This window comes from Amblyomma americanum, chromosome 4, assembly GCF_052857255.1.
Source record: "Amblyomma americanum isolate KBUSLIRL-KWMA chromosome 4, ASM5285725v1, whole genome shotgun sequence".
NCBI classification, from domain to species: Eukaryota; Metazoa; Arthropoda; class Arachnida; order Ixodida; family Ixodidae; genus Amblyomma; species Amblyomma americanum.
This window is the reverse complement of record NC_135500.1, coordinates 17,718,443-17,738,361: the sequence shown is the minus strand read 5'-3', so window position 1 is coordinate 17,738,361 and position 19,919 is coordinate 17,718,443. Positions and strand designations below refer to the sequence as shown.

At 48.7% G+C, this 19,919-nt stretch overlaps 1 protein-coding gene across 2 annotated transcripts in view; it reads left to right on the top strand.

The window, feature by feature from the left end:
• Window positions 1-19,919, top strand: part of LOC144127807 (uncharacterized) — a 1,292,097-nt gene that overhangs the window by 18,196 nt on the left and 1,253,982 nt on the right. The window contains exon 2 of one of the 2 annotated variants that reach the window (XM_077660737.1): window positions 1,224-1,316. In XM_077660737.1, coding sequence (XP_077516863.1) covers window positions 1,226-1,316 — 91 coding nt within the window. In that variant the 5' untranslated portion in view covers window positions 1,224-1,225. Of the gene's footprint in view, window positions 1-1,219; window positions 1,317-19,919 lie in introns of both variants that reach the window. The other variant, XM_077660738.1, reaches the window with a different exon arrangement.

Below are 19,919 nucleotides of genomic sequence, written 5' to 3'. Positions count from 1 at the left end.
AATAGCAGCAGTGCCACCAACATCAAGCTTGCAGCATGCTCTTATGCAGTGCACGTTGAGAGCTTGATGTCTGAGCATGGTGCTGCTCTTTCACTCAACAAAACAAACAAGACGCGCGGGTACGAAATGGCTACAACCAATTGTTTTCACAAATACCCGCATTCGCTGGGAAAACATTTTGCTAATGATCATTGCTAGATCATTTTTCGTGACGTCTGAAAGAGGTTTGCTGCAGCTACATTTTAGAACTTCCTTGACGACGCCCAGTAGACGGACAGTGAAACATCTTTTCACCCAGCAAGGCAGGTAGTCTCCCGATCGTGGGGGCCTTCAAGGTAATAAAGTGATTTGTCATGGGACACTCGTCCTCTGTGCCTCCATTCTTTTTTTTTTTTTTTGCCGCGCTAAGCCTCTGTTCAGAACAATGTGAAGACGCCAAGCAGCTCAAAACTGATTTTTTCAACTCATCGCTAGAGCGGCTGCTGTGGTGAGTGTCGCAGGTTCGGATTCTCGGCCAGGACTAATTTTTCTTGAACTACGATGTTTCAGTGAAACCTGTATAGTTTTTTTCTTTGTAGGTGTATGGCTGCGCTTGAGTGGATGCTAATAGATCTAAAACAATGGACCAACATTTTCCAACCATTTTATTTGTTTTGAATAGTTGCTTTGAAGACATCTCGTATTTCAGTTTGTGCTACCTTGGTTGTCGTTATTGCCTATGTATGTTTGCGAACGGCTACAATGTTACAAGTTCTCAATCAGGCGGAACAGTTTCAAATCATTAGCGAATAACAGAGCAATCTAGTTCTTGATGTGTCGCGGCTGATTAATAACAAATAGCGAGAAAAACGGCAGTCCTTAGTTGGAGCCTCGAGGCAGTCCTGATGCTCAAACAAACTTATTGGGCACACAGCAGGAAAAGCTAGCCGGATTACGGTGGCTACCAGTGTAGCCGCTTCCAGGATGGCCTATTATAACCATAACAGTATGTTCTTTAAGTCTGTGTGTAGAACTGACGTTAACAATCTATGATCTAGAAATCATTACCATAAATTGACCAAACCATAGCTGCATGTCACAGACTTCAAGATTCCTTTACAGATGAAGCTCAAAGAAAACGAAAGGATTCAGAGGGCATTGCTTTGTATACACAAAAGAGCGAAAGCATCGGGACTGGAGCATTTGGTGCTCATCACTTGCGCTTCATTTTGTTCTTCAGACAGATATGCATCTGCGACGAGGCGTGCACTCCTTCTACAAGCTCTGGCTCAAAAGTTGGGCTAAGCACGCTCTAAGTCGGAGTTACTCTTCAGGTGGTGAGTGTGCAACTCTTCATGCAATTGCCTCATCCCAGTTGGCCATTAAGGTATCTGTTTCAAAAAACACGATGAAGAAAAGGAGAGAAAATATCCTTCGTTTCGTTTACAGATTCTCGTGCAGTGGTTGCGCCCAATCTTTAGTTCTCTCGTGCACACAACAAAGCACGGACAATTAAGCCTGGCAAGCTATCTAACTTAGTATATTTAGTATTGAATATACGAAAACGCCAAACGGCAAACTTTTTTTGGCCTAATGTTATAAGAAGAACAGGTTCTAGTCGCTGCGGCGGCTAAGCCTTTATTGCGCTCGGCTGCTAACCCGAAAGAGCCGAGTTCCATCCCGGCAGCGATGGTCGCATTTCGATGGAGGCCAAATTGCTAGAGGGCCACGTACTATGCGATGTCAATGCGCGTTCACGAACTCAAAATGGTCGAAATTATCCGGAGCGCTCCACTACAGCGTCCAACATAGACTTAGTCCCTTTGGAAAGTCAATCGCTTTAAACAGTCGAATATGTTCCGATAGATCACTGAAGTTTCAGATCACAAAAATTTGGAGGGGCGCTTTCAACTCTCCAAACTGCGTGACGCAAAAGCCTTTGCTTGCGACTTTGGCGGTTACTATTGCTACCTCTGTGAATTATCATTAAAGACAAAGTATTGGTATGACTCTTTTTTATTTTTTTTTTTTACTAAACCGCTTGACGCTTACTCTTGTTGACGTTGCTTCTGAACTTCTAATCCTCTGTTGGGTTTCCTGCTTTATGTGATTCAATTGTGTTTTTTTATTCTACCTTTTTAGTTTCCAAGTTTTTCGAGTTAGAAAGCATTACGGAGGGTGAACAGACACGACGGTGGCCGCGAGCATGAGCCATTAAAGGCTTTCGCCTTAATAAAGCAGAAATAAATATGAATGCAAAGGGAAGATGACCGATGATTCCTTAGGATAACGTACTGAATTCAAGGGGAAGGCAAGCCGTCGGATAAGATTAGGAAGTTTGCGGGAAAAGGTGTCCACGACTGGTGCACCTGGACAGAGTTAAGTGGGCGCATACTGAATGAGTTGCCGTGGAAAAACGAGGACAAGCGAGACAAACAAAGACGAGTGATACTCACAACTGAAGGTTTATTCGAGGCATATGCTCGAATAAATAGGAAAACCAACAAGAACAAAACAAAAACGTCATGAACATCACATGTTACCTCGTGAATCCCAATGATTTGGTCATCAACAGGTACTCCCTATCAGAGAAGCCGACGGAAGTCTGACTAACTGCACCTATCTCCACTGATGCGCATATGTAAGGCCTCCATGAGCTCACGCGTGCGTTGATCCCTGTTCCTGAATAGGAAGGTCGTTTTGTCGAAAAGCGGTTTCCACTGGATTTTATTTTTCGTGTCGTTTGTGCTACACGTGCGGCAATGTTTAGGGAAATCATCAAGAGAATGTCCCCCGAGTAATCTTCGGTGTTCTCCTAATCTTTCGTTGACGCATCGCCCAATCTGGCAGATGTATAGTGCGCCACACGATAGCGGAAATTTGTGCACAACCCCCCTGGCACAGGTAAAGAACGGTGCTTTGTGTTCGATGCTGCATTCATTTTTTCTTTGTCGTACGATTATTTCCCCTCCTTTCACCCGGATGTGCACCTGTGAACAGATTGCTGCTAACTTTCGAGGGGCGGAAAACACAATCGGAATGTTGTAACGCTCTGCTACATTTTTAAGTCCATGTGCCAATCTGTGCACGTATGGAATGACGGCAAAACTTCGACGCTCTGTTTCCCGGAGTTTTGGTCGCTACTCATCATTTATCCACCTTGCCAGCCTTCCACTAGATTCCACGATTATATACTGAGGGTACCCGGTCTCATTTAGCCTCTTCAACTGGGACGCGACGCTTTCCTTGCATGTGAGCAACACTTGTTGATGGCTGCCTTCAGACAGGAAGTGACTATCCCGTTCTTTATGACTTTGGAATGGCCGGATGAATAATCAAGCAACGCTTTTTTTCACCCTCGGGTCGTATGCCCAACATACATGCTTGGGGCAAAAATGCAAGGACAAATCTAGAAATTGTTGCCTTCCATCTCTAGATAATTCTACTACGAAATTGAGACGAGGGCCGCACTCCTTAAAACGTTTTAGCACATGGACGACGGTGCGTTGCTGGTTTGGGTTCAGAAGACAACACTAAGCAGTCATCTACATACCTACATGCCTTCCAAATTATCGCTCCTGATTTCTGTTCTGTGGCCCTATCAACCTTAGCCAGAAAATGTTGTTAAGGATTGGGGCTACGCGATACCCGATGCAAACATCAACTCGCTGTAGGAAAAAATTCCGCAACTGTTTTATCCTTATTGCTGATAATTTGCCCTCTTTGTCTATTAATTCATACATCTAGTTTTTCCTATGCTCAGTTTCCTCTTCACTGCTTTTAATCTAGCTCCGTTGTTTAGAGCATGCTCGATTCTCTATATATCAAACTTCCTTATACGCTGCTTTCAGTTCAGTAACTTTGATAGCTCTACCAGTCTGTGAAGTTAGATGCTTTCATGCTTTGACGTTTCTTAATCAGGTATTTCGTCCCTTAAGATGGCTTGACGGTATCCTATTGAACCATCCTACTGCCTATTTCTACTGCGGACTGCGTAATGATAGCTGTGACGTTATCGTTGATACTTTGAGTGTAATAGGTAGCGATATGTTGAAAGTGGTAAAGGAATACTTCTACCTATGGCAGGTAATCACCGCTGATCCGGATCGTGAAACCGAATTAACCACAAGAACAAGCTTGAACTTCTAAAGCGGGCAACGCGGATACAGTTGTGCGTCGTTCCAACAATAGTAGCCGGTCCAGTGGTGCCGTCACCCTTCCGAACTGTTATATCTCGCACTTGGCCAGCGAAACAGGAGTTTGGGCTAGTTGTTATTGATTCATGATTAAAAAAAAGCGCACACTTTGACGACAAACAGAGAACATGAAGGAAGACACCAGGCTGTTTGTTATTCGTCAAAGTGTGCGCAGTTCTTTGCATGAGGAATCGCTTGGCTAGTCCTGGGGATGCGAGAGGCTAGCGGTTTAATCTTCCTTCTCCAGTACCCACTGCTGCTTTGCGAGTCCCAGCACGTCTCAGTGACCGTTCCCTTTGTACTTCAACCGCTTGTTGATGACATATTTGCTGGAGCAGCTAGGTAGCGTCCCAAGTACCTGACTTCAAAGACACCGTTGAAGGCCATCCTCAGCGAGTGGATGCTACATCTCCCCACAAGAGAAGCCACTGCCTCCAAGGCCTAAACTCTAAACTCGGCTCAGTGCAAATCTCAATAAGAGCCATGACTTCCACCACAGTAGCCAAAGAACTCGACACCGAAAATGCCCCGCCGTTTGTTCCCACACCTGGGTCGCAGCCATCTTTCCACGGTCACAGTTTCGAGAACGTTGAAGACTGGAAGACGAAGAGGGCAATGTCCTTAGCTATGTGGGTAAGATAGTTTAAATAACCGAACAATTTTACACAAATCTATAAAATAGCCAATGCAGTCAAGAGGTTAATGAGAGAGGAGTAGAGCACAGGCTTGGGACATCCCGCCAGTAACGAAAGAGGAAGTAAAAAAAGATTTAGGAGCTATGCGAAGGGGGAAAGTAGGTGGTGAGAATCAGATAACAGCAGATATATTGAAGGATGGAGGAGAGATTGTGCTGGAAAAGCTAGCCACCCTTTATACGCAAAGTCTTATGATGTCTAGCGTACCATTTGCTTGGAAGAACACTAACATAATCTCAATCCATAAGGTAGGATAGACCAAGCTCTTTAAGAATTACAAACCGATCAGCTTACTGTACTTTGTTGATAACGTTACTAAGCTAATCGCTAAAAGAGTCAGGATAACCTTAGATTTCAATCAACCTAATGATCACGCAGGCTTTCGTGAAGGGTAATCGAAAATAAACCATATTCACACTGTGATTCAGGTGATAGAAAAATGCGCACGGCGCAATCAACACCTATATATAGCCTCGATAGATTACCAAAAGGCAATTGACTTCGAAACTTCAGCACTCATGCAGGCACTCCGGAATCAGGTAGTTGAAGAGCCCTAAGTCAAAATGCTGGAAGATATACATAGCTGGTGCACAGCTACCAGTGCCGTCCACAAAGTCAGCAATAAAAATCCCACAAGAAAGGGTGGCAGGTTTCGACAATGCTAATCACCGCCTGTTTGCAGGAGGCATTCAGAGGCCTGGATTGAGAACTGCTGAAAAGAAGAGATAACGAAGAATACATTATGCTCCTGTTACACGGGCGTCTAGATTGTCTTTCAACTGAATATAATTCGACTCAACTGGGCAACTTCCGCTGCTACACGAAATTTTTCAATTGCATTAGGCTCGGATCACATTCGAGTCGATGCAGCTTCGGGGATACATTCCAGATCTTGAAATGCCTTCGAAACACGGACACAGCCCACACCGACCAATATCCGTCACCGTCACATCGCCCCGCCCGCAGCCACGCGACTCTTTTCGGCTCTGTGGCTGTTTATTTAGATATCCGCTGCTCTCTTTTATCTGCTGTTTGTCTAGCAAATAGTGTGGAGTGCTCACTAAGTGACGGCTTAAAGGTCACACTGCAGCTCAGACCACTTACCACGTGAGCATGAAATTTCCCCTGGAGAGCGCCGATGAGGTCGACAGCACTCAAACATTTGCTTACGTCCATGTAAAACATTCTTGGAGAAAAATTTTGAAAACTCGAAAATTTGAAGGTAATGATATGTAAATAATGAAGGTTACGGTCTATTCCTTAATGCAGCGTAATATGTCTTTCAAAGTGCTTCCATCGATCGCATGATCGATAAGGAACACGATGACAGTAACGATTTTGACGACAGCAAAAAAGTTGGCCGAAAAAAATGCAAAACTCCTTTCTGGCGATCTGCAGAAATATTCACTGTTATAGTGAAATATTAAATTATATGATGTTTCTTTCATGAGCCGTTTCCCGATCAAAAATGCTTTTGTTCAGAATTTTTGGGTATGACTGGGTACAACGAGGTACAGTGCTCGTTTTCATGACATAAAACGCAATCTGCGCTTTAGTTACATTAAAGAATTTCTTCTCTTTTGCACCGATTGTACCCGTGCCAGTTTAGATAGTGCAACAATATATGGCAAGTGCTGATGCGATCACTCGCCTATGAGACGCTTGACAGCCGGGTTGTTGACATCGCATAAGACCGTAGCCAAGTGCAGGATTAATGTGCGTTGGAAGGCAATATGGCTTAGCTAGTAGCAAACAAGCGGATGGCAGTACGCCTGGAGGGATGGAGGCAAACGCGATGCAGTTTGGGTGATGAAAGTACGGTGGTTGCGAAGAACAAAAACGAGGAACTAATCGGAAGAGTATTCTGTGTTGGGAGGAAAGAGCGCGTAACTAGTAGCAAAGAAGCGGATGACAGTACGCCTGGAGGGAAGAAGGCAAACGCGATGCAGTTTGGGTGATGAAAGTGCGGTGGTTGCGAAGAACACGAACAAGGAACTAAGCGGAAGAGTATTTGCGTTGCGAGGAAATAGTGCGTAACTAGTAGCAAAGAAGCGGATGACAGTACGCCTGGAGGGAAGAAGGCAAACGCGATGCAGTTTGGGTGATGAAAGTACGGTGGTTGCGAAAAACACGAACGAGGAACTAAGCGGAAGAGTATTTGCGTTGCGAGGAAATAGTGCGTAACTAGTAGAAAAGAAGCGGATGACAGTACGCCTGGAGGGAAGAAGGCAAACGCGATGCAGTTTGGGTGATGAAAGTACGGTGGTTGCGAAAAACACGAACGAGGAACTAAGCGGAAGAGTATTTCCGTTGCGAGGAAATAGTGCGTAACTAGTAGAAAAGAAGCGGATGACAGTACGCCTGGAGGGAAGAAGGCAAACGCGATGCAGTTTGGGTGATGAAAGTGCGGTGGTTGCGAAGAACACGAACAAGGAACTAAGCGGAAGAGTATTTGCGTTGCGAGGAAATAGTGCGTAACTAGTAGAAAAGATGCGGATGACAGTACGCCTGGAGGGAAGAAGGCAAACGCGATGCAGTTTGGGTGATGAAAGTGCGGTGGTTGCGAAGAACACGAACAAGGAACTAAGCGGAAGAGTATTTGCGTTGCGAGGAAATAGTGCGTAACTAGTAGAAAAGATGCGGATGACAGTACGCCTGGAGGGAAGAAGGCAAACGCGATGCAGTTTCGGTGATGAAAGTACGGTGGTTGCGAAGAACACGAACGAGGAACTAAGCGGAAGAGTATTTGCGTTGCGAGGAAATAGTGCGTAACTAGTAGAAAAGAAGCGGATGACAGTACGCCTGGAGGAAAGAAGGCAAACGCGATGCAGTTTCGGTGATGAAAGTACGGTGGTTGCGAAGAACACGAACGAGGAACTAAGCGGAAGAGTATTTGCGTTGCGAGGAAATAGTGCGTAACTAGTAGAAAAGATGCGGATGACAGTACGCCTGGAGGGAAGAAGGCAAACGCGATGCAGTTTGGGTGATGAAAGTGCGGTGGTTGCGAAGAACACGAACAAGGAACTAAGCGGAAGAGTATTTGCGTTGCGAGGAAATAGTGCGTAACTAGTAGCAAAGAAGCGGATGACAGTACGCCTGGACGGAAGAAGGCAAACGCGATGCAGTTTGGGTAATAAAAGTACGGTGGTTGCGAAGAACTCGAACGGGGAGCTAAGCGGAAGAGTATTCTGCGTTGGAAGGAATGAGCGCGTAACTAGTAGAAAAAAAGCGGATGACAGTACGCCTGGAGGGAAGAAGGCAAACGCGATGCAGTTTCGGTGATGAAAGTACGGTGGTTGCGAAGAACACGAACGAGGAGCTAAGCGGAAGAGTATTTGCGTTGCGAGGAAATAGTGCGTAACTAGTAGAAAAGATGCGGATGACAGTACGCCTGGAGGGAAGAAGGCAAACGCGATGCAGTTTCGGTGATGAAAGTACGGTGGTTGCGAAGAACACGAACGAGGAACTAAGCGGAAGAGTATTTGCGTTGCGAGGAAATAGTGCGTAACTAGTAGAAAAGATGCGGATGACAGTACGCCTGGAGGGAAGAAGGCAAACGCGATGCAGTTTCGGTGATGAAAGTACGGTGGTTGCGAAGAACACGAACGAGGAACTAAGCGGAAGAGTATTTGCGTTGCGAGGAAATAGTGCGTAACTAGTAGAAAAGATGCGGATGACAGTACGCCTGGAGGGAAGAAGGCAAACGCGATGCAGTTTCGGTGATGAAAGTACGGTGGTTGCGAAGAACACGAACGAGGAGCTAAGCGGAAGAGTATTTGCGTTGCGAGGAAATAGTGCGTAACTAGTAGAAAAGATGCGGATGACAGTACGCCTGGACGGAAGAAGGCAAACGCGATGCAGTTTGGGTAATAAAAGTACGGTGGTTGCGAAGAACTCGAACGGGGAGCTAAGCGGAAGAGTATTCTGCGTTGGAAGGAATGAGCGCGTAACTAGTAGAAAAGAAGCGGATGACAGTACGCCTGGAGGAAAGAAGGCAAACGCGATGCAGTTTCGGTGATGAAAGTACGGTGGTTGCGAAGAACACGAACGAGGAACTAAGCGGAAGAGTATTTGCGTTGCGAGGAAATAGTGCGTAACTAGTAGAAAAGATGCGGATGACAGTACGCCTGGAGGGAAGAAGGCAAACGCGATGCAGTTTCGGTGATGAAAGTACGGTGGTTGCGAAGAACACGAACGAGGAACTAAGCGGAAGAGTATTTGCGTTGCGAGGAAATAGTGCGTAACTAGTAGAAAAGATGCGGATGACAGTACGCCTGGAGGGAAGAAGGCAAACGCGATGCAGTTTGGGTGATGAAAGTGCGGTGGTTGCGAAGAACACGAACAAGGAACTAAGCGGAAGAGTATTTGCGTTGCGAGGAAATAGTGCGTAACTAGTAGCAAAGAAGCGGATGACAGTACGCCTGGACGGAAGAAGGCAAACGCGATGCAGTTTGGGTGATAAAAGTACGGTGGTTGCGAAGAACACGAACGGGGAGCTAAGCGGAAGAGTATTCTGCGTTGGAAGGAATGAGCGCGTAACTAGTAGAAAAAAAGCGGATGACAGTACGCCTGGAGGGAAGAAGGCAAACGCGATGCAGTTTCGGTGATGAAAGTACGGTGGTTGCGAAGAACACGAACGAGGAACTAAGCGGAAGAGTATTTGCGTTGCGAGGAAATAGTGCGTAACTAGTAGAAAAGAAGCGGATGACAGTACGCCTGGAGGAAAGAAGGCAAACGCGATGCAGTTTCGGTGATGAAAGTACGGTGGTTGCGAAGAACACGAACGAGGAACTAAGCGGAAGAGTATTTGCGTTGCGAGGAAATAGTGCGTAACTAGTAGAAAAGATGCGGATGACAGTACGCCTGGAGGGAAGAAGGCAAACGCGATGCAGTTTCGGTGATGAAAGTACGGTGGTTGCGAAGAACACGAACGAGGAACTAAGCGGAAGAGTATTTGCGTTGCGAGGAAATAGTGCGTAACTAGTAGAAAAGAAGCGGATGACAGTACGCCTGGAGGAAAGAAGGCAAACGCGATGCAGTTTCGGTGATGAAAGTACGGTGGTTGCGAAGAACACGAACGAGGAACTAAGCGGAAGAGTATTTGCGTTGCGAGGAAATAGTGCGTAACTAGTAGAAAAGAAGCGGATGACAGTACGCCTGGAGGAAAGAAGGCAAACGCGATGCAGTTTCGGTGATGAAAGTACGGTGGTTGCGAAGAACACGAACGAGGAACTAAGCGGAAGAGTATTTGCGTTGCGAGGAAATAGTGCGTAACTAGTAGAAAAGATGCGGATGACAGTACGCCTGGAGGGAAGAAGGCAAACGCGATGCAGTTTGGGTGATGAAAGTGCGGTGGTTGCGAAGAACACGAACAAGGAACTAAGCGGAAGAGTATTTGCGTTGCGAGGAAATAGTGCGTAACTAGTAGCAAAGAAGCGGATGACAGTACGCCTGGAGGGAAGAAGGCAAACGCGATGCAGTTTCGGTGATGAAAGTACGGTGGTTGCGAAGAACACGAACGAGGAGCTAAGCGGAAGAGTATTTGCGTTGCGAGGAAATAGTGCGTAACTAGTAGAAAAGATGCGGATGACAGTACGCCTGGACGGAAGAAGGCAAACGCGATGCAGTTTGGGTAATAAAAGTACGGTGGTTGCGAAGAACTCGAACGGGGAGCTAAGCGGAAGAGTATTCTGCGTTGGAAGGAATGAGCGCGTAACTAGTAGAAAAGAAGCGGATGACAGTACGCCTGGAGGAAAGAAGGCAAACGCGATGCAGTTTCGGTGATGAAAGTACGGTGGTTGCGAAGAACACGAACGAGGAACTAAGCGGAAGAGTATTTGCGTTGCGAGGAAATAGTGCGTAACTAGTAGAAAAGATGCGGATGACAGTACGCCTGGAGGGAAGAAGGCAAACGCGATGCAGTTTCGGTGATGAAAGTACGGTGGTTGCGAAGAACACGAACGAGGAACTAAGCGGAAGAGTATTTGCGTTGCGAGGAAATAGTGCGTAACTAGTAGAAAAGATGCGGATGACAGTACGCCTGGAGGGAAGAAGGCAAACGCGATGCAGTTTGGGTGATGAAAGTGCGGTGGTTGCGAAGAACACGAACGAGGAACTAAGCGGAAGAGTATTTGCGTTGCGAGGAAATAGTGCGTAACTAGTAGCAAAGAAGCGGATGACAGTGCGCCTGGAGGGAAGAAGGCAAACGCGATGCAGTTTGGGTGATGAAAGTACGGTGGTTGCGAAAAACACGAAAGAGGAACTAAGCGGAAGAGTATTTGCGTTGCGAGGAAATAATGCGTAACTAGTAGAAAAGATGCGGATGACAGTACGCCTGGAGGGAAGAAGGCAAACGCGATGCAGTTTCGGTGATGAAAGTACGGTGGTTGCGAAGAACACGAACGAGGAGCTAAGCGGAAGAGTATTTGCGTTGCGAGGAAATAGTGCGTAACTAGTAGAAAAGATGCGGATGACAGTACGCCTGGACGGAAGAAGGCAAACGCGATGCAGTTTGGGTAATAAAAGTACGGTGGTTGCGAAGAACTCGAACGGGGAGCTAAGCGGAAGAGTATTCTGCGTTGGAAGGAATGAGCGCGTAACTAGTAGAAAAGAAGCGGATGACAGTACGCCTGGAGGAAAGAAGGCAAACGCGATGCAGTTTCGGTGATGAAAGTACGGTGGTTGCGAAGAACACGAACGAGGAACTAAGCGGAAGAGTATTTGCGTTGCGAGGAAATAGTGCGTAACTAGTAGAAAAGATGCGGATGACAGTACGCCTGGAGGGAAGAAGGCAAACGCGATGCAGTTTCGGTGATGAAAGTACGGTGGTTGCGAAGAACACGAACGAGGAACTAAGCGGAAGAGTATTTGCGTTGCGAGGAAATAGTGCGTAACTAGTAGAAAAGATGCGGATGACAGTACGCCTGGAGGGAAGAAGGCAAACGCGATGCAGTTTGGGTGATGAAAGTGCGGTGGTTGCGAAGAACACGAACAAGGAACTAAGCGGAAGAGTATTTGCGTTGCGAGGAAATAGTGCGTAACTAGTAGCAAAGAAGCGGATGACAGTACGCCTGGACGGAAGAAGGCAAACGCGATGCAGTTTGGGTGATAAAAGTACGGTGGTTGCGAAGAACACGAACGGGGAGCTAAGCAGAAGAGTATTCTGCGTTGGAAGGAATGAGCGCGTAACTAGTAGAAAAAAAGCGGATGACAGTACGCCTGGAGGGAAGAAGGCAAACGCGATGCAGTTTCGGTGATGAAAGTACGGTGGTTGCGAAGAACACGAACGAGGAGCTAAGCGGAAGAGTATTTGCGTTGCGAGGAAATAGTGCGTAACTAGTAGAAAAGAAGCGGATGACAGTACGCCTGGAGGAAAGAAGGCAAACGCGATGCAGTTTCGGTGATGAAAGTACGGTGGTTGCGAAGAACACGAACGAGGAACTAAGCGGAAGAGTATTTGCGTTGCGAGGAAATAGTGCGTAACTAGTAGAAAAGAAGCGGATGACAGTACACCTGGAGGGAAGAAGGCAAACGCGATGCAGTTTCGGTGATGAAAGTACGGTGGTTGCGAAGAACACGAACGAGGAACTAAGCGGAAGAGTATTTGCGTTGCGAGGAAATAGTGCGTAACTAGTAGAAAAGAAGCGGATGACAGTACGCCTGGAGGGAAGGCAAACGCGATGCAGTTTCGGTGATGAAAGTACGGTGGTTGCGAAGAACACGAACGAGGAACTAAGCGGAAGAGTATTTGCGTTGCGAGGAAATAGTGCGTAACTAGCAGCAAAGAAGCGGATGACAGTACGCCTGGAGGGAAGAAGGCAAACGCGATGCAGTTTGGGTGATCAAAGTACGGTGGTTGCGAAAAACACGAACGAGGAACTAAGCGGAAGAGTATTTGCGTTGCGAGGAAATAGTGCGTAACTAGTAGAAAAGAAGCGGATGACAGTACGCCTGGAGGGAAGAAGGCAAACCCGATGCAGTTTGGGTGATGAAAGTACGGTGGTTGCGAAAAACACGAACGAGGAACTAAGCGGAAGAGTATTTCCGTTGCGAGGAAATAGTGCGTAACTAGTAGAAAAGATGCGGATGACAGTACGCCTGGAGGGAAGAAGGCAAACGCGATGCAGTTTGGTTCATGAAAGTACGGTGGTTGCGAAGAACATGAACGGGGAGCTAAGCGGAAGAGTATTCTGTGTTGGGAGGAAAGAGCGCGTAACTAGTAGAAAAAGAGCGGATGACAGTACGCCTGGAGGGAAGAAGGCAAAGGCGATGCAGTTTCGGTGATGAAAGTACGGTGGTTGCGAAGAACACGAACGAGGAACTAAGCGGAAGAGTATTTGCGTTGCGAGGAAATAGTGCGTAACTAGTAGCAAAGAAGCGGATGACAGTGCGCCTGGAGGGAAGAAGGCAAACGCGATGCAGTTTGGGTGATGAAAGTACGGTGGTTGCGAAAAACACGAAAGAGGAACTAAGCGGAAGAGTATTTGCGTTGCGAGGAAATAATGCGTAACTAGTAGCAAAGAAGCGGATGACAGTACGCCTGGAGGGAAGAAGGCAAACGCGATGCAGTTTGGGTGATGAAAGTACGCTGGTTGCGAAGAACACGAACGGGGAGCTAAGCGGAAGAGTATGCTGCGTTGAAAGAAAAAAGGGCGTAACTTGTAGCAAACAAACGGATGCCAGTACGCCTGGCAGGAAGAAGGCGACCTGGATCCAGCTCGGGAGATGAAAGTATCGGAGTTCGGAAGAAGCCGAACGAGGAGCTAAACGCAGGAGAAATGTAAGTTGGAAGGCAAGAGGGCGGACTGGTAGCATTCCGGCGGATGACAGTACGCCTGAATAGAAGGAGGCCAGCGCAAAGTAGTCGCGGCGCTGAAAGTACTGGAGTTCGGAAGAAGCCGAACGAGGAGGTAAGAGCAGGAGTAATGAACGTTGGAAGGCAGGAAGGCGCACTAGTAGCAAACTGGCGGATGACAGAACGCCTTGATAGAAGGACGCCAGTACAAAGTAGTTCGGCCGCTGAAAGTACTGTGGTTCGGAAGAAGCCGAAAGAAGAGGTAAGAGCAGAAGTCATGAACGATGGAAGGCAAGAGGGCGCACTAGCAGCAAACCGGCGGATGACAGAACGCCTGGATAGAAAGAAGGAGGCCAGTGCAAAGTAGTTCGGGCGCTGAAAGTACGGGGGTTCGGAAGAAGCCGAACGAGGAGGTGAGCGCAGGAGTAATGAACGATGGAAGGCAAGAGGTCGCCCTAGTAGGAAACCGGCGGATGACAGAACGCCTGGATAGAAGGAGGCCAGTGCAAAGTCGTTCTTGCGCTGAAAGTACGGGGGTTCGGAAGAAGCCGAAGGAAGAGGTAGGAGCAGGAGTAATGAATGATGGAAGGCAAGAGGACGCACTAGCAGCAATCCGGCGAATGACAGAACGCCTGGATAGAAGGAGGCCAGTGCAAAATAGTTCGGGCGCTGAAAGTACGGGGGCTCAGAAGAAGCCGAAGGAAGAGGTAGGAGCAGGAGTAATGAACGATGGAAGGCAAGAGGGCGCACTAGTAGCAAACGGGCGGATGACAAAACGCCATGATAGAAGGAGGCCAGTGCAAAGTAGTTCGGGCGCTGAAAGTACGGGGGTTCGGAAGAAGCCGAAGGAAGAGGTAAGAGCACAAGTCACGAACGATGGAAGGCAAGAGGGCGCACTAGCAGCAAAGCGGTGGATGACAGAACGCCTTGATAGAAGGAGGCCAGTGCAAAGTAGTTAGGGCGCTGGAAGTACAGGGGTTCGGAAGAAGAAGAAGGAAGAGGTAGGAGCAGGAGTAATGAACGATGGAAGGCAAGAGGGCGCACTAGCAGCAAACCGGCGGATGACAGAACGCCTTGATAGAAGGAGGCCAGTGCAAAGTCGTTCTTGCGCTGAAAGTACGGGGGTTCGGAAGAAGCCGAAGGAAGAGGTAGGAGCAGGAGTAATGAATGATGGAAGGCAAGAGGACGCACTAGCAGCAATCCGGCGGATGACAGAACGCCTGGATAGAAGGAGGCCAGCGCAAAGTAGTTCGGGCGCTGAAAGTACGGGGGTTCGGAAGAAGCCGAAAGAAGAGGTAAGAGCAGGAGTAATGAACGATGGAAGGCAAGGAGGCTCACTAGCAGCAAACTGGCGGATGACAGAACGCCTTGATAGAAGGAGGCCAGTGCAAAGTAGTTCGGGCGATGAAAGTACGGGGTTTCGGAAGAAGCCGAAGGAAGAGGTAAGAGCAGAAGTCATGAACGATGGAAGGCAAGAGCGCGCACTAGCAGCAAACCGGCGGATGACAGAACGCCTTGATAGAAGGAGGCCAGTGCAAAGTAGTTCGAGCGCTGAAAGTACGGGGGCTCGGTAGAAGCTCAGGAAGAGGTAGGAGCAGGAGTAATTAATGATGGAAGGCAAGAGGGCGCACTAGCAGCAAACCGGCAAATGACAGAACGCCTGGATAGAAGTAGGCCTGTGCAAAGTTGTTCTTGCGCTGAAAGTACAAGCGTTCGGAATAAGCCGAAGGAAGAGGTAAGAGCAGGAGTAATGAACGATGGAAGGCAAGAGGGCGCACTAGCAGCAAACCGGCAGATGACAGAACGCCTGGATAGAAGGAGGCCAGTGCAAAGTAGGTCGGGCGCTGAAAGTACAGGGGTTCGGAAGAAGCCGAAGGAAGAGGTAAGAGCAGGAGTAATGAACGATGGAAGGCAAGAGGGCGCACTAGCAGCAAACCGGCGGATGACAGAACGCCTTGATACAAGGAGGCCAGTGCAAAGTAGATATAAAGATAGATAAAGAGGAGGAGGGAAAGGCAGGGATGTTAACCAGAAAGGGGGTTCTGGTTGGCTACCCGGCACTGGAGAAGCGGGATTAGGGGACTAAAAGGAGGAAGAGAGAAGGGAAAAAGGCATAACACGCACACCCTCAACGCTATCACAATTTGTCACTCAATCCAGTCGCTCTCAATTAGGGAAAGAGTGCCCTGTATGCCTTGAGGGCAGTCGACTTCTGTGACCACGGACCGAGGATCTTTTGCTCTGTTATTGGGCGAGGATCGAGGCGGTCCAGGGCACAACACAGTTTATGTCTTGCACTCGCAAATGCAGGGCACTCACAGAGAAGATGAGCGATGGCCTCCTGACAACCACAGCTCTCACAGGGAGGGCTGTCGGCCATCCCCATCCGGAAAGCATAGTAATTGGTAAATGCAACACCGATCCATAAACGGCATAACAGTGTTGCGTCGCGACGTTCTATGTTACGTGGAAGACAAAGGCACAGATCAGGGTCCAGTGCCTTGAGGCGGAGGTTGCAAAACTCTCCCGTGTTCCACGCTGAAAATGTGAGCTCCAGCGCCAAAGGTCGAAGCCCACACGCAGCGTCAGATCTCGATATTGGGATCCTCACTGGAAGTCCGTCGTTGTGAGCAGAAAGCGCAGCCGCATCGACCTGGTGATTACCGTTAATACCACAGTGTCCTGGCAGCCATTGAAAAATGATGTCATGACCTTTGGAAACGGTGTCGTGGTACAGTAGACGGATCTCAGCAACAAGTTGCTCCTGGCACCCGCGGCGTAGCGCAGCTTGCAGGGCTTGAAGGGCTGCTTTAGAGTCGGTTAAAACCGTCCAGTCATGTGGAGGTTCTTGACTGATAAACTCTACCGCAGCCCGTAAGGCTGCGAGTTCCGCACGAGTTGAAGATGTTGGATGGGTCGTCTTCACTTTCATGAAGATGGATCTGGCCGGTATCACCACCGACCCCGCAGAACTGGTCGAGTGAACTGATCGATCTGTGTAAATATGTATGCGATGACTGTGGTAAGAATGCAGGTGATTCAATGTCAGTTGTTTGAGTGCGGGCAGTGATACACCAGCTTTCTTTGTAATGCCAGGAATATAATAGAGGTGAAACCGAGGTTCATGAAGACTCCATAAGGGTGAGCTCGGTCTTGACGCAGGGGTGAACTGCGATGGAAGATATGCGCGATGGGCTTCAATGACTTTGGTGAATGCAGTACGCGGCCTAATTATTTGGAGTGTTGCGAGGTGATGACAGAGAACCCGTGTGAGGTGTCGAATATGTGTTCTCATAATGTCTACAGCAAAGTATGTAGTAACAGGATGCTCTTGTGCAACAAGAACAGTTCGGGCGCTGAAAGTACGGGGGTTCCGAAGAAGCCGAAGCAAGAGGTATGAGCAGGAGTAATGAACGATGGAAGGCAAGAGGGCGCACTAGTAGCAAACCGGCGGATGACAGAACGCCTTGATAGAAGGAGGCCAGTGCAAAGTAGTTCGGGCGCTGAAAGTACGGGGGTTCGGAAGACGCCGAAGGAAGAGGTAAGAGCAGGAGTAATGAACGATGGAAGGCAAGAGGGCGCACTAGCAGCAAAGCGGTGGATGACAGAACGCCTTGATAGAAGGAGGCCAGTGCAAAGTAGTTAGGGCGCTGGAAGTACAGGGGTTCGGAAGAAGAAGAAGGAAGAGGTAGGAGCAGGAGTAATGAACGATGGAAGGCAAGAGGGCGCACTAGCAGCAAACCGGCGGATGACAGAACGCCTTGATAGAAGGAGGCCAGTGCAAAGTCGTTCTTGCGCTGAAAGTACGGGGGTTCGGAAGAAGCCGAAGGAAGAGGTAGGAGCAGGAGTAATGAATGATGGAAGGCAAGAGGACGCACTAGCAGCAATCCGGCGGATGACAGAACGCCTGGATAGAAGGAGGCCAGCGCAAAGTAGTTCGGGCGCTGAAAGTACAGGGGTTCGGAAGAAGCCGAAGGAAGAGGTAAGAGCAGGAGTAATGAACGATGGAAGGCAAGGAGGCGCACTAGCAGCAAACTGGCGGATGACAGAACGCCTTGATAGAAGGAGGCCAGTGCAAAGTAGTTAGGGCGATGAAAGTACGGGGTTTCGGAAGAAGCCGAAGGAAGAGGTAAGAGCAGAAGTCATGAACGATGGAAGGCAAGAGCGCGCACTAGCAGCGCACCGGCGGATGACAGAACGCCTGGATAGGAGGCCAGTGCAAAGTATAGTTCGGGCGCTGAAAGTACAGGGGTTCGGAAGAAGCCGAAGGAAGAGGTAAGAGCAGAAGTCATGAACGATGGAATGCAAGAGCGCGCACTAGCAGCAAACTGGCTGATGACAGAACGCCTGGATAGAAGGAGGCCAGTGCAAAGTAGTTCTTGCGCTGAAAGTACAAGCGTTCGGAAGAAGCCGAAGGAAGAGGTAAAAGCAGCAGTAATGAACGATGGAAGGCAAGAGGGCGCACTAGTAGCAAACCGGAGGATGACAGAACGCCTTGATAGAAGGAGGCCAGTGCAAAGTAGTTCGGCCACTGAAAGTACGGGGGTTCGGAAGAAGCCGAAAGAAGAGGTAAGAGCAGAAGTCATGAACGATGGAAGGCAAGAGGGCGCACTAGTAGCAAAAAGGAGGATGACAGAACGCCTTGATAGAAGGAGGCCAGTGCAAAGTAGTTCGGCCGCTGAAAGTACTGTGGTTCGGAAGAAGCCGAAAGAAGAGGTAAGAGCAGAAGTCATGAACGATGGAAGGCAAGAGGGCGCACTAGCAGCAAACCGGCGGATGACAGAACGCCTGGATAGAAAGAAGGAGGCCAGTGCAAAGTAGTTCGGGCGCTGAAAGTACGGGGGTTCGGAAGAAGCCGAACGAGGAGGTGAGCGCAGGAGTAATGAACGATGGAAGGCAAGAGGTCGCCCTAGTAGGAAACCGGCGGATGACAGAACGCCTGGATAGAAGGAGGCCAGTGCAAAGTCGTTCTTGCGCTGAAAGTACGGGGGTTCGGAAGAAGCCGAAGGAAGAGGTAGGAGCAGGAGTAATGAATGATGGAAGGCAAGAGGACGCACTAGCAGCAATCCGGCGAATGACAGAACGCCTGGATAGAAGGAGGCCAGTGCAAAATAGTTCGGGCGCTGAAAGTACGGGGGCTCAGAAGAAGCCGAAGGAAGAGGTAGGAGCAGGAGTAATGAACGATGGAAGGCAAGAGGGCGCACTAGTAGCAAACGGGCGGATGACAAAACGCCATGATAGAAGGAGGCCAGTGCAAAGTAGTTCGGGCGCTGAAAGTACGGGGGTTCGGAAGAAGCCGAAGGAAGAGGTAAGAGCACAAGTCACGAACGATGGAAGGCAAGAGGGCGCACTAGCAGCAAAGCGGTGGATGACAGAACGCCTTGATAGAAGGAGGCCAGTGCAAAGTAGTTAGGGCGCTGGAAGTACAGGGGTTCGGAAGAAGAAGAAGGAAGAGGTAGGAGCAGGAGTAATGAACGATGGAAGGCAAGAGGGCGCACTAGCAGCAAACCGGCGGATGACAGAACGCCTTGATAGAAGGAGGCCAGTGCAAAGTCGTTCTTGCGCTGAAAGTACGGGGGTTCGGAAGAAGCCGAAGGAAGAGGTAGGAGCAGGAGTAATGAATGATGGAAGGCAAGAGGACGCACTAGCAGCAATCCGGCGGATGACAGAACGCCTGGATAGAAGGAGGCCAGCGCAAAGTAGTTCGGGCGCTGAAAGTACGGGGGTTCGGAAGAAGCCGAAAGAAGAGGTAAGAGCAGGAGTAATGAACGATGGAAGGCAAGGAGGCTCACTAGCAGCAAACTGGCGGATGACAGAACGCCTTGATAGAAGGAGGCCAGTGCAAAGTAGTTCGGGCGATGAAAGTACGGGGTTTCGGAAGAAGCCGAAGGAAGAGGTAAGAGCAGAAGTCATGAACGATGGAAGGCAAGAGCGCGCACTAGCAGCAAACCGGCGGATGACAGAACGCCTTGATAGAAGGAGGCCAGTGCAAAGTAGTTCGAGCGCTGAAAGTACAAGAAGTACTTTGATTTGGGCTAGTTGGTTCATATCTTGAAAGAAGTTAGGACGGCGCTAAAACGACAAAGACAAAGAGGCACGAACACAACAGGACGGGCGCCAACTTGCAACTGAAGTTTATTGTACCAAACCCCTACATTTTATGCATCAACTGAGCCGTATCACAACAAGCTTATCACACAACAAAACGCAATTTCTTCAATAGTCAGAACATCGGAAGTAGGCGCTACTTTTACA